The 14,788-nt window shown below is 45.8% G+C and overlaps 1 protein-coding gene across 5 annotated transcripts; it reads left to right on the plus strand.

Moving 5' to 3' along the window:
- The first annotated feature begins 9 nt into the window (after positions 1-9).
- On the plus strand, positions 10-12,086 carry LOC120036091 (cyclin-T2-like). Of its 5 annotated transcripts, none has more exons than XM_038982560.1 (9): positions 10-195; positions 875-956; positions 4,211-4,339; positions 4,441-4,501; positions 5,684-5,746; positions 5,948-5,993; positions 9,120-9,283; positions 10,101-10,195; positions 10,337-12,086. In XM_038982560.1, the coding sequence occupies exons 1-9, from the start codon at positions 38-40 to the stop codon at positions 11,441-11,443; spliced, it is 1,905 nt and encodes a 634-aa protein (XP_038838488.1). In that variant the 5' UTR covers positions 10-37; the 3' UTR covers positions 11,444-12,086. The 5 variants fall into 5 exon arrangements, 3 of the variants coding, with proteins under 3 accessions (XP_038838488.1, XP_038838489.1, XP_038838490.1); XM_038982561.1 differs by having other exon boundaries at positions 10,101-10,171; XR_005474409.1 differs by lacking the exons at positions 10,101-10,195; positions 10,337-12,086 and having other exon boundaries at positions 5,948-6,361; positions 8,243-9,238.
- Positions 12,087-14,788: the final 2,702 nt, after the last annotated feature.

The raw sequence follows: 14,788 nt of genomic DNA on the forward strand, positions 1-14,788 counted from the left end.
CCCCCTCGAGCCACCAGGGGTTAGTTGTTGGAGCGCAATGGCGGTGCACCGGGGACCTTCTTCGAAATGGCTCTTTTCCCGGGAGCAACTAGAAACAACGCCGTCCCGCCGCAGTGGAGTCGAATCTGATAGGGAACTTTCTTACCGACAGCAAGCCGCCAACCTAATTCAGGATATGGGCCAGAGACTCAACGTGTATCCTTTCTGAAAATGAGGCTTTCAGCCCGCTATGTGGCAGCTAGGCTAACTAGCTACCCAAAATGGTTGTGCCGTTTGTTAGCTTGGTACCTAGTAGCCAGCTACCTTTCTTTGCAAGTAACTGAAACACAGCTAAAGGTGTCCATTTAAAATACAAGTTGAATGTTTTACTTCGACTAACGTTATGTCTTGGTTGGATTACAAAATAGGATACCAAACGCAGTAACCCTAACCGTTGAGGTTGTTACGCTAGCTAGTTCTTCAGCTAACTAGATAGCTAACGCACCATGCTAACCTCGTTCTGTTATGTGATCAGCTAACTGTAGCTGTTATTTTGGCCTGCTAGACGTTCGCCTTAGCAGCTCTGTTATCGTCTACTCCGCCGGCTGGATGTACGAGTAACTATTAGTTAATCATTTTTATGAACATATATAATATGGTTTGTTATGTCACGAGGTAGTTAGTTGTGACATCTTGGTCAGCTGCGTCTCATTATTGGAGTAACGTTAGTGAACCTGAGCTAACTAGCTGAGATGGGAACAAAGCTAGGTGGATTGTCACCCAACTACCGGTAAATGACATCAGCCAGCTATGATGTTAGAATAGTTTATGCATTGATTGCAGTATTCCTGTTGTTTCCGCATATCACTTGGAATTCCTTAACCCTTGTATTCAGCTCTCAACTCATCATCAACACTGCAATCGTTTACATGCATAGATTTTATATGATTCACTCTTTCACTAAGTTTCATAGGAATGTAAGTAATCACCATCTCAATTGTAACATAGATTTTTTTTTGTGTTTTCATTCTCTAACTCTCAATCTAGCCTCTTCCTATATCTCGTTGTGCTGTCTTGCCAACCCCTATAGTCATTGTGCTTGGTGTGACAATGACTTGCAACACAAACAGATCTGGGACAAGGCTAACTTCTATCTACAAGGGAGATCTGAGGGGTGTTCTTGTAGTCTTGGGCAGTATACCGGGTTATTTGGAAATAGCCAGTTCAGTGCTCTCTATTTAATAGAAGTTTTTCTATACGTTTTAATATTTGTAGCTACTTTTTAAGTAAATACCTGCAGTCAACTTGTACATTTGAGTGATTTAGCAGATGCTCTTATCCAGAGCGACTTACAGTAGTAGTAAGCGCATACGTTTTCGTACTGGTCCCCTGTGAGAATCGAATCCACAACCCTGGCGTTGCAAGCCCCATGTTTTACCAGCTGAGCCACACTGGACTACCTACACTAGTTCCCTACCATAGTTCGCCCAGAACAGTTGAGCCAGTCACATGTTTGTAAATAGCAAAAGTGGGAGCAGGTGAATCCAACTGTGTATAGACAGAGGTCGTGTTTTATATTGAAAGTCAAGTGTGTTTTGCCTCAATGGAGTGATCGGGGATGTGCAACTATAGTTTTTCTTCACAGAAAATACAACACATTCGGCAGAAAATAAGCATAATTTTCATCTGATGACGACAGAATTGCAATGCTATTTGGCTGGCAGCCACACAAGTAGGCTAATGAGCTTACAATTTTAAAAAGCAATGTATTTTTTTTGCGAAAACGATGCATGGCCATCATATTTCTGTTTATCATAGAAAGAATGTAGCCAGTTAATCTGGCGTTTTACCAGAGAGAAGTAGGCTGGCTACTAAAGTAACTACACATCAGTCAGAGCGCTGTCTGCTGATAATGTGTGAATTCTCATCAATCAAATCACATTTTATTGGTCACATGTTAAGCAGATGTTATTGCAGGTGTAGGGAAATACTTGTGTTCCTAGCTCCAACAGTGCAGTAGTATCTAACAATTCACAACAATACACACATGTAAAATTATGGAATTAAGAAATATATAGGACGAGCAATGTCGTAGTGGCATTTGAGGTGTCAAAGCCTTTGGATGAGTTATCTGTACAGCTGCCACTGCAGCTTGATCGGAGGGCCTGTGGTCCGGACCTCTGGCAGTCTCTATGGGGGTGCCACAGGGTTAAATTCTCGGGCCGACTCTCTTCTCTGTATACATCAATGATGTCGCTCTTGCTGCTGGGGATTTTATGATCCACCTCTACGCAGACGACACCATTCTGTATACTTCTGGCCCTTCTTTGGACACTGTGTTAACTAACCTCCAGACAAGCTTCAATGCCATACAACTCTCCTTCCGTGGCCTCCAACTGCTCTTTAAATGCAAGTAAAACTAAATGCATGCTCTTCAACCGATCACTGCCTGCACCTGCCCGCCAGTCCAGCATCACTACTCTGGACAGTTCTGACTTAGAATATGTGGACAACTACAAATACTTAGGTGTCTGGTTAGACTGTAAACTCTCCTTCCAGACTCGCATTAAGCATCTCCAATCCAAAATGTTATCTAGAATTGGCTTCCTATTTCGCAACAAAGCATCCTTCACTCATGCTGCTAAACACCCTCGTAAAACTGACCATCCTACCGATCTTCGACTTCGGCGATGTCATTTATAAAATAGCCCCCAAGACTGCATCCAATTTGTTGAGTAGAGTTTATCACAGTGCCATCTGTTTTGTCACCAAAGCCCCATATACTACCCACCACTGTGACCTGTATGCTCTTGTTGGCTGGCCCTCGCTTCATACTCGTCGCCAAACCCACTGGCTCCAGGTCGTCTACAAGTCGCTGTTAGGTAAAGGCCAGCCTTATCTCAGCTCACTGGTCACCATAGCAGCACCCACCCGTAGCACGCGCTCCAGCAGGTATATCTCACTGGTCACCCCCAAAGCCAATTCCTCCTTTGGCCGCCTTTCCTTCCAGTTCTCTGCCGCCTATGACTGGAACGAACTGCAAAAATCACTGAAGCTGGAGACTCATATCTCCCTCACTAGCTTTAAGCACCAGCTGTCAGAGCAGCTCACAGATCACTGCACCTGTACATAGCCCATCTGTAAATAGCCCATCCAACTACCTCATCCCCATTCTGTGTTTATTTATTTCTTGCTCCTTTGCACCCCAGTATCTCTACTTGCACATTTATCTTCTGCACATCTACCATTCCAGTGTTTAATTGCTATATTGTAATTACTTCGCCACCATGGTCTATTCTTTGCCTTACCTCCCTTATCTTACCTCATTTGCACACACATTGTATATAGACTTTTTCTACTGTATTATTGACTGTATGTTTGTTTATTCCATGTGTAACTCTGTTGTTGTATGTGTCGAACTGCTGTGCTTTATCTTGGCCAGGTCGCAGTTGTAAATGAGAACTTGTTCTCAACTAGCCTACCTGGTTAAATAAAGGTGAAATAAAAAAACAAATCCTTGCGTTTTTCCTCTCCATTCTGGGCCCGTCTGCTTCTCCCCTATCTTCTCAGAGCAAGCAGGCCCGTTGGCCTAGCGACTCCAGACTCCACACATACATAGCGTGGACACATGCTGCTCCACAACCAGTATTGTTCATTTGCACAATGTCTCTAATTCACATTCCCTTGTAAATGTACAAACTTACCAAAAATGACTTTTTATACCTTTTATTTAACTAGGCAAGTCAGTTAAGAACAAATTCTTATTTTCAATGATGGCCTAGGAACAGTGGGTTAACTGCCTTGTTCAGGGGCAGAACGACAGATTTTTACCTTGTCAGCTCGGGGATTCGATCTTCCAACCTTTCGGTTATAGTCCAACGCTCTAACCGCAACCTTTTGGTTACTAGTCCAACACTCTAATCACTAGGCTACCTGCCGCCCCGCTGTAGCTCCTTCCTGTATATGTCTAACTTTATGAGCTGGACTGCCTGTTTTTGAAGAAAACATTTTTTTTGTGCTCGATAGCATATTTAGCTAGGAGCCTCACTATTACTTGTGCTCATTATGTTAGCATTCTGGTAATAGACTTCCAATAGGCATTTTCACCCCGTTTTTTGGCGCGCCCTTGTGCACTAAGCCTGTAATAGCGTAAATCCTGGGATGAGTGAAGGACGGTATGACGATATGACAACCTGGATACCGCCCAACCTTAATGTCTTTATTTCTACAGATCATCTCCCAAACAACCTTGTTCCTGGCTGCGAAGGTGGAGGAACAACCTAGGAAGCTTGAACATGTCATCAAAGTGGCCCACGCCTGCGTCAACCCCCAGGATGCCCCACTAGACACCAAGAGCAATGTAAGTGAGGCCTCTGTAGCTGGGTGTTGTGATGTGGATCTCTTGTCATGGTGATATTGAGAGAGAGACACATTACAAATATGAAATCTGTTGAACTTTAGGCATACCATCAGCAAGCTCAGGAGCTGGTGATACTAGAAACGATAGTACTGCAGACGCTAGGTAAGGATCTGTCTATAGATGGATGATACATGGAAACTTCATGGGGCCGCATCCCAAAGGGCACCCTATGCTTTACACACAGTAACATGCTTTTATTGTACAAGGGCACTACCCCAGTGGGCACTGGTCTAAAATAGTGCACTACCTCAGTGGGCCCTGGTCTAAAGTAGTGCACTACCCCAGTGGGCCCTGGTCTAAAGTAGTGCACTACCCCAGTGGGCCCTGGTCTAAAATAGTGCACTACCCGAGTGGGTCCTGGTCTAAAGTAGTGCACTACCCCAGTGGGTCCTGGTCTAAAGTAGTGCACTACCCCAGTGGGCCCTGGTCTAAAGTAGTGCACTACCCCAGTGGGCCCTGGTCTAAAATAGTGCACTACCCCAGTGGGCTCTGGTCTAAAATAGTGCACTACCCCAGTGGGCCCTGGTCTAAAATAGTGCACTACCCCAGTGGGCCCTGGTCTAAAGTAGTGCACTACCCCAGTGGGCCCTGGTCTAAAATAGTGCACTACCCGAGTGGGTCCTGGTCTAAAGTAGTGCACTACCCCAGTGGGTCCTGGTCTAAAGTAGTGCACTACCCCAGTGGGCTCTGGTCTAAAGTAGTGCACTACCCCAGTGGGCTCTGGTCTAAAGTAGTGCACTACCCCAGTGGGCTCTGGTCTAAAGTAGTGCACTACCCCAGTGGGCTCTGGTCTAAAGTAGTGCACTACCCCAGTGGGCCCTGGTCTAAAATAGTGCACTACCCCAGTGGGCCCTGGTCTAAAATAGTGCACTACCCCAGTGGGCCCTGGTCTAAAATAGTGCACTACCCGAGTGGGTCCTGGTCTAAAGTAGTGCACTACCCCAGTGGGTCCTGGTCTAAAGTAGTGCACTACCCCAGTGGGCCCTGGTCTAAAGTAGTGCACTACCCCAGTGGGCCCTGGTCTAAAGTAGTGCACTACCCCAGTGGGCCCTGGTCTAAAATAGTGCACTACCCCAGTGGGCTCTGGTCTAAAATAGTGCACTACCCCAGTGGGCCCTGGTCTAAAATAGTGCACTACCCCAGTGGGCCCTGGTCTAAAGTAGTGCACTATAAAGGGAATGGGGTGCCATTTGGGACGTAGTCGTGGTACTTTTTGGTTCATTTGCATCTGGATGGCCAGTGGGCTTTGGAATGTCTAATCATGTTCCATTACATTGTTTTCAGGTTTTGAAATAACAATTGAACATCCTCACACTGATGTTGTGAGATGTTCCCAGCTAGTGCGAGGTACAGCCTTCTTCCTGTGTCTTTCCATCTTATCACCTTCTCTCATCTTTGACACACACACCCCAACACAGACACTTATACTTTTATTAAACCTCTGCTGTATGTAGTAACCAGTTCTAATAATGTTTTCATTTTATTTCATTCCAGTGCTTGTCTGAGACTCCGAGCTAACCTTTGACCCCTCTCTTCCTTCTATTACAGCAAGCAAGGATTTGGCACAGACTTCCTATTTCATGGCTACCAACAGGTTGTTATCCTGACCCCGCCCCCCACTATGTTGCACTGTGATGGCACACTATAGCTTCCTGTACTGGCAGGTCCCCCTTCCTGTGTCCAACGCCCTCTTTGCGCCAGGCAGGTTTCTGGGAAACCCCTAGGGGCGGTACCAGCCAGCCAGGCTGCAGCAGTGCGGTGTATTGTACAAGGGCTCAGTGTTGGCACATAGGGGTTGAATGCACAATGTGAACGTGTTGGTGGTGCTGTAGACTGTCCTCACTGACCGTTTGGTTGCTACAGAGTGCATATGTCTCCTCCTTCCTAAAACACAATTGGTAGCCTGAATATAGCTTGCCACTAAAGATCAGTGAAAAGATGTAAACTATAGCATCTGTCCCGGTAAGTATTAATAACGTTTTTTTTTTCTTGATTTATGTTTGACAAATAGAAGCTAATATACACTGCTCAAAAAAATAAAGGGAACACTAAAATAACACATCCTAGATCTGAATGAATGAAATATTCTTATTAAATACTTTTTTCTTTACATAGTTGAATGTGCTGACAACAAAATCACACAAAAATTATCAATGGAAATCAAATTTATCAACCCATGGCGGTCTGGATTTGGAGTCACACTCAAAATTAAAGTGGAAAACCACACTACAGGCTGATCCAACTTTGATGTAATGTCCTTAAAACAAGTCAAAATGAGGCTCAGTAGTGTGTGTGGCCTCCACGTGCCTGTATGACCTCCCTACAATGCCTGGGCATGCTCCTGATGAGGTGGCGGATGGTCTCCTGAGGGATCTCCTCCCAGACCTTGACTAAAGCATCCGCCAACTCCTGGACAGTCTGTGGTGCAACGTGGCGTTGGTGGATGGAGCGAGACATGATGTCCCAGATGTGCTCAATTGGATTCAGGTCTGGGGAACGGGTGGGCCAGTCCATAGCATCAATGCCTTCCTCTTGCAGGAACTGCTGACACACTCCAGCCACATGAGGTCTAGCATTGTCTTGCATTAGGAGGAACCCAGGGCCAACCGCACCAGCATATGGTCTCACAAGGGGTCTGAGGATCTCATCTCGGTACCTAATGGCAGTCAGGCTACCTCTGGCGAGCACATGGAGGGCTGTGCGGCCCCCCAAAGAAATGCCACCCCACACCATGACTGACCCACCGCCAAACCGGTCATGCTGGAGGATGTTGCAGGCAGCAGAACGTTCTCCACGGCATCTCCAGACTCTGTCACGTCTGTCACGTGTGCTCATGTGCTCAGTGTGAACCTGCTTTCATCTGTGAAGAGCACAGGGCGCCAGTGGCGAATTTGCCAATCTTGGTGTTCTCTGGCAAATGCCAAACGTCCTGCACGGTGTTGGGCTGTAAGCACAACCCCCACCTGTGGACGTCGGGCCCTCATACCACCCTCATGGAGTCTGTTTCTGACCGTTTGAGCAGACACATGCACATTTGTGGCCTGCTGGAGGTCATTTGCAGGGCTCTAGCAGTGCTCCTCCTTGCACAAAGGCGGAGGTAGCGGTCCTGCTGCTGGGTTGTTGCCCTCCTACGGCCTCCTCCACGTCTCCTGATGTACTGGCCTGTCTCCTGGTAGCGCCTCCATGCTCTGGACACTACGCTGACAGACACAGCAAACCTTCTTGCCACAGCTCGCATTGATGTGCCATCCTGGATGAGCTGCACTACCTGAGCCACTTGTGTGGGTTGTAGACTCCGTCTCATGCTACCACTAGAGTGAAAGCACCGCCAGCATTCAAAAGTGACCAAAACATCAGCCAGGAAGCATAGGAACTGAGAAGTGGTCTTTGGTCACCACCTGCAGAACCACTCCTTTATTGGGGGTGTCTTGCTAATTGCCTATAATTTCCACCTGTTGTCTATTCCATTTGCACAACAGCATGTGAAATTTATTGTCAATCAGTGTTGCTTCCTAAGTGGACAGTTTGATTTCACAGAAGTGTGATTGACTTGGAGTTACATTGTGTTGTTTAAGTGTTCCCTTTATTTTTTTGAGCAGTGTATATAAGGGTAACAAGCAAATTCTTAGTAATAATTGACACACCTAATACTCCAGTAGTAAAATGATCATCCATAATTCTCTCTAATATATGAATGACTTGTATGCTATAGGTATCCTCTTCTTTACCTTAGTAGAATCTAAACATTACAGTTCATTATAGATTCATTATTTTCCTACTTTTTATTTTAGTAACTGTTACTTGCCCTGACTTAGATTAATAATGTTGCTATCCTATCAACAGCAATATACAATGTCTGGACAGAGGGCAACAAATGTTTTTTTTTTACAAAGTCAAAAGGATACTTCCATAATTAATGTATTGCCCAGATTTTTGCAATGCAAGACTATTGAACTATTTTGAAAAAGGACATTTAAAAAGAAAGTTGGCAAAGGTATGAGAGAGATGGCATAACTTGACAGGCTGGACTGGAACAAAGCCGGTGGATGGTGGACATCAATTATCTTTAGGAAACAAGCTTGATCCCAATAAAAATGCTCAGTACTCTCAAAGAACACGTTTACCATCTAGGGTTGTCCTCAATGTGTCAGTTTTCTACGGTAAGATTCTGTATGAAATGGTAAGAGAAACAGCCACGATCATCCATCATAGAAAACCACCGGGGTACGTGCCTCTGCCACTCACTCTCAACAGTCTGGAATATGAAGGCAGTATTATACTATGTACTGTATGCATGCAGATCAGTTGTACTCTGAGCTTTATTAGACCAGAGACATGGCTCTAGTCTAGAGACACCATAGAGAAGAGGTTCAAACCTCTCCTTGGGGACGCCCAGCCCTTCAAAACTAGCACACCTGATTCAACTTGACGATTAGTTGACAAGTCCTTGATTAGGTGAATCCACTTGTCAACTAGTCATCAAGTCCTTGATTAGGTGAATCCACTTGACGACTAGTCGTCAAGTCCTTGATTAGGTGAATCCGTGCGCTAGTTCAGGGCTGCAACAAAATTGTGCAAGGTCTGTGAGTTCCCGGGGAAAGGTTTGAAAACCACTTCCATAGGGTCTTCAGCCATGTCCCAGGGCTAGTGCTAATGTCCTGTATTCCAACCCTAGAACTGTAGCTAACGGGCGTCTCCTCTGTGGTCTTCCCTCCGACAGCCTCCACCTCACCACGTTCTGCCTGCAGCACAAGCCCACAGTCATCGCCTGCGTCTGTATCCACCTGGCCTGTAAATGGTCCAACTGGGAGATCCCGGTCTCCACTGACGGGAAACACTGGTGGGAGTATCTGGACCGCACCGTCACGCTCACACTGCTGGACGGTCAGAAACATTTTACTCTTCTTATTTTAGGGACCGTGGAATTCCACCCTCGTAGGGGGATATAAGCCAGGAAGGTTGAAATTGGGAACACTTGATTGAAGGTGTTGAACCCAAGACCTTCGGGGTTCTATAGTGGAATTCCACCCTCTGTTTAGTATTTCTTGTTTACTCAGACTGCACAGAAACGCAGGGGGATATAATGTGATGAAGGCGGATGCAGGGATTGAACCTTCAGGGTTCTAATAGTTGTCTTTGTGTCTGACGTAGAGCCGACCCGTCACTTCCTTCAGGGTTCTAATAGTTGTCTTTGTGTCTGACGTAGAGCCGACCCGTCACTTCCTTCAGGGTTCTAATAGTTGTCTTTGTGTCTGACGTAGAGCCGACCCGTCACTTCCTTCAGGGTTCTAATAGTTGTCTTTGTGTCTGACGTAGAGCCGACCCGTCACTTCCTTCAGGGTTCTAATAGTTGTCTTTGTGTCTGACGTAGAGCCGACCCGTCACTTCCTTCAGGGTTCTAATAGTTGTCTTTGTGTCTGACGTAGAGCCGACCCGTCACTTCCTTCAGGGTTCTAATAGTTGTCTTTGTGTCTGACGTAGAGCCGACCCGTCACTTCCTTCAGGGTTCTAATAGTTGTCTTTGTGTCTGACGTAGAGCCGACCCGTCACTTCCTTCAGGGTTCTAATAGTTGTCTTTGTGTCTGACGTAGAGCCGACCCGTCACTTCCTTCAGGGTTCTAATAGTTGTCTTTGTGTCTGACGTAGAGCCGACCCGTCACTTCCTTCAGGGTTCTAATAGTTGTCTTTGTGTCTGACGTAGAGCTGACCAATGAATTCCTGCAGATTCTGGAGAAGACGCCCAGCAGGCTGAAAAGGATACGTAACTGGAGGGTAGGTTCTGCTCTCACAACTGGTGTAAGTGTTCCAGCATTTAGCCCTAGTAGCTACTACTTCACTGTTTCATCAGATTGGTTTTCTGAATATTGACTGACATTTGGGGTGGAATTGTTTGGTGTTGCCCTTTTTTAACTGAATTTCACCACATCGCTTTTCCAGGCCACGCAAGCTGCCAAGAAGCCCAAGATGGACAGCCAAACGGGCGACACCTCCTTCCAAGGGACCTCCTCATTGGACGGCATCACCGGTGTGGCCGGCAGCAACTCATTCTTCTCTTCGTCTCTGTCAGACTCTGGGGAGATGGCTTCGCTAGATGACATGTCTATCCCGTTCCCTCCCTACCAGGCCCTGGCTGGGGACCACGCTGAGCTGCTGGGGCTGGACCAGGGCCTTGCCTTTCTTCCTCAAGCCATCCCTTCAAAGTACCCATCAGGCAAACACGAACACAAAACGGCCAGTGCAGGCAAACATCCACAGGCCCTGCCCAATAACCCCTCGCCCTTCACCCGCCCCCCACAGAAACTCTCCCTGGATAAGTACAGAGAGAAACAGGCAGCAGACCTGCAGAACGGTGTTCGAGAGGAGCAGAGCGGTGTGGACATGTACCAGTCCCCCGCCCTCCCTCACCACCAGTCCCATAAAAGACGCTCCCAGCCTGGGCAGGGTGTCCCCCAGCATGGGGACAGCAGGAGGGACAAGGCCAGCTCTAAAAAGACACGAGGTCTCCCACCACAGGCCTCGGCGGTTGAGAACGGCGTTGCGGCCAGCAACGAGGAGCTAAAGATGAGAATCAAAGTATCAGCTGAGAGGGACCAGGGCGGCCATGTTGGTGTCCCACAGGGCAAAGAGAAGTACAAAGACCACTCTGGCCCCAGCAGACACCCCAAGCACGGCCACTCGCACCCCTATTCCCTCAGCGGGAACGGGCGAGGGGCCATCGACCCCGCCCTGGCACTCAGAGTCCTCGGGGGCCATGGTAGCGACCTGGGGGGCTCCAGTTCCTCCTCCAGGAAACGGGCCAACCCTGACGTCAGTAGTCACAACAACCACCACCACTCTGCTAAGAGCAGCAGGAGTTCCAAAGGTGCCGGAGGCTCCTCCCACTACTCTTCAGACGGTGGTGGCGGCCCGAGGACTTTGGAGAGACACCACGGTGGCCCGGAGGGGTCAAATGGAGTGCTGGGGTCTAACGGCCAACACACCGACTACAAAGACACTTTTGACATGCTGGACTCTCTGTTAAGTGCCCAGGGAATGAACCTGTAAATTCAGACAGAGTTAGTTGCTTAGCCTGGGTGCAGGCGGTTTGGCTCTCTTGCCAACTCTGTCCAAACATGTTTGGCTTGACATTTGAGTTGGCAAGACTGGACAAACAGATCTGGATAGTAGGCTAGGCAGGAGTTGTTGGATAGAGAGAAAATAATTCTGAAAAAAGGTTTTTATGATTTAAAAACAAGTAAAAAATGATTTTATAACTTTGAAGTTATGTGAAAGTAACTTCATCACCCAGTCAGTCAGTCCTGTCCACACACGGTAATAATTACTGATGCTTTAAGGATCTTCAGAAATGTCCACAACATGATATATACACAGTGCTGTAATGCTACTTGTCTGCTTGCTAAAAACCCTGGGAGCCACGTTCACTGGTTCTGTGATTGACAAAATTCCAGATTTTAATTCTGTTCTTTTAAGGAGAGAAAGAGAAGTCTGTCTTTTTATTTGTTATTAATGATGTGCATGTTTCAATCACATAAGGAAAGATAGCAGCCTGGTGGCGGTTCAGTGTCCACGTAAATGCGTGTACGTTTTTGTACGTTAAGAAACAAACTTATTCCTTGAAATACTCAGGTCTTGAAACTTTTTTGATATAAAGAAAGAAATAAATCTTCCTCTTGGCATAATACCTGTATCTGTAGAGATGTATAATTTCTGTCATTTTGTTGGTTGAAGGCTGCAGAAGTACAGCATCTATCTTACCGTAGAGGCTGTTTCAGTGTGCTTGTCTTCTAATGGGAGGACACACATTGTATATGATGGCAATCCAACTCATCACACATGGCTAGTCAGAGGACATACAAAGGCCCTTTCCCAGATCAACACCCTATGGTTGTGTCCAAAATGGCACCCTATTCCCTATGTAGGGCACTCCTTTTTGACCAGGGCCTGCAAAGTTCCCAGCTGGGAAAAACACTGGGTTCTGGTCAAAAGTAGTGTACTACATAGGGAATAGTGTGCCTTTTTGAGAGAGACACCCTTATGCGCTTGTGGGATCTCAAGTGCTTAGGGTCTAGGGGTCGATTGGGGACTGGGCCATATGCTGTCTACTGTCCAACTAAGTGGATGCCAAAGGCTGTGCCTCTAAAACATACAGCAGATTATTCTAGAGCTATAAAAGAAGTTTACGTTATATCTGCTGTGAAGTGCATTTAAAAAGATCTCGGCATATTTACAAAAAGCCTTGTGATTGTAACAAGTCGTCAACAAGTCGCTATTCTTCAATATTGATAAATGTCTAATTAACCAACCGCCATCCTATGAAAATATCTCTAGAGGTGATTGTATATAGGACTGCAGTTCTGAGTTATAACTAGCTAGTCGGTTGACTTGTTACACCCTCAGACCACACATTCTATTCTGCCATAACAGTGTATTAGGAGGTCCTAAAGCGGACACTATTGAAGAAATCCTTAATGTGTGTACTGGGAACCCAAATAAACGTGTAAAACTCGTTTTTACACACAAACACATCATGGTCTTGTGTATTTTATAATGGTTATTTGTGCTACCTCATACATCCACTGGGTGGTGCTGTTCAATCATTGATTAGTTGTCATCCCTTGGTCTGGCAAAAAGACCATGGAGCAGTTATGATTGCGTTTACACCGGCAGCCCAATTCAAATATTTTGGTGCTAATTTGGTCTTTTGACCAATCAGATCTTTTGAAAGATTAAAATATAACGGGGTATCCCGAGTGGCGCAGCGGTCTAAGGCACAGCATCTCACTACAGTCCCTGGTTCGAATCCAGGCTGTTTCACATCCGGCCGTGATTGGGCGGCGCACAATTGGCCCAGCATCGTCCGGGGTAGGCCGTCATTGTAGATAAGAATTTGTTCTTAACTGACTTGCCTAGTTAAATAAAAAATACAATAATAATATTGACCAGAACAAACCAGTCGAACTTTGCCTATTCCTTTCGACCGCATATATCAGGAAGTCTCCCCCGTCTGAAAACTAAGGGACTTGCTAATATGGATTCCATAGTTGGAATGTATTGTTGTAGAGTTATGTCAAGAGAGAAGGGTCTTGGCGTGCCGCTACCAACACTTAACGGAACTAGCCGCTAGCTAGCCTATTATTAGCTGTAGCTGTGTGCAAAAGTGAACAATTTATTTCAATCTCTGTAGCCAGGTTTCCATGATCCAATCTTTTATTATGCGACTAAAGTAATGTGTCTGATCAAACATGTAATGACAGATCTAATGCAGACGGAACATTTGTCGGTAAACAAAATACCCTAGACAAGGTGGGATCTATTTGTGTCGGTATTAGAAATGTAGGTGGAAACGATTTTATGCGCAAATATTGGTATAGTAACTATCATATCGAAGTATGAAGTACTTCTCATCGGAAAGCATGCAGTCAGGCTACAGATGAAATAGATGATGAAATTCACAGTGGTGAAAGAGCAAGGTGATGAGCTTGATGCCCCTTTCCAATAAATATCGAGGTTCTTTATTCTGGTGACATGATGATAGAATAATCTCTCTCTGTTGTCCATAATAATCTGATCATGTAGGTAGTGTATCTGTGAGCGGTTGACTGGAGCGCACATGCCATTACCAGAGTTGGTACACCCGCTATATAACGCAACATTTTCTTTGTGAGAAATCATCAGTATTGTTGAAAATGTGTTGGACATCAATTTAACTTGTATTTTTTATTCGGTACATGCGAATATAACAGCAAAACGTAATTTTATGTGCACTTCGTCCATCACGCACAGACTTTTATAGGCGACAAGTCAATTTGACGGAAACCTCACTGGTTGGGAAATGCGCATATTGTTTATATGCCGTTTTTTTAACATTCGCATGAAAATCTCTCGCCAATCGAAAGAAAAGTGTCAATTTGGGCCAAAATCTATCTGGGGGTCCAAGCCCGGTTTTGCCACCCGGTAGCGCCGGCACTGACCGTCTGATTAATGGCCGTTGTCACTGTATTGTGCTCATGGATGTATTACGGAAGTAACATCCTGGTCTTATTTGGATCATCCAGGTGCTTCATTCTGCCAGCTCAGTACAGACTCAGCAGAACTAGCAGGTGTAGGTAGTTACATAGGGGATTAATATCATCATACAATATGTCCCTCAGTCAGAAATAAATTCATGGTTCACTTCTCCACAAAGTCCCCAGCTGGCAAAAACAATCATATGTTCTGGGGACAATGCAGTCTTGCCTTGCTCACAGAGTGCAAAACTCAAGCAAATATTTATTTGGTGAAACTTTGCAAAAGTGTCCCCAAATATAACTGTCCCCAAAGCTCCAGCTGTCCCTTTAAAAACCGGTTGAAACCAGTCAATTTGAGGTTTCCTCCCTTGTCATCAATAAT

The sequence above is a fragment of the Salvelinus namaycush genome, unplaced genomic scaffold, assembly GCF_016432855.1.
Source record: "Salvelinus namaycush isolate Seneca unplaced genomic scaffold, SaNama_1.0 Scaffold1204, whole genome shotgun sequence".
Taxonomy (NCBI): domain Eukaryota; kingdom Metazoa; phylum Chordata; class Actinopteri; order Salmoniformes; family Salmonidae; genus Salvelinus; species Salvelinus namaycush.

Coding starts and splice junctions, on each gene's coding strand:
- LOC120036091 (XM_038982560.1), top strand. CDS start 38: ATGGCGGTGCACCGGGGACCTTCTTCGAAATGGCTCTTTTCCCGGGAG. Junction 4,502..5,683: donor GATAGTACTGCAGACGCTAG/GTAAGGATCTGT, acceptor CATTGTTTTCAG/GTTTTGAAATAACAATTGAA. Junction 5,747..5,947: donor ATGTTCCCAGCTAGTGCGAG/GTACAGCCTTCT, acceptor CTTCTATTACAG/CAAGCAAGGATTTGGCACAG.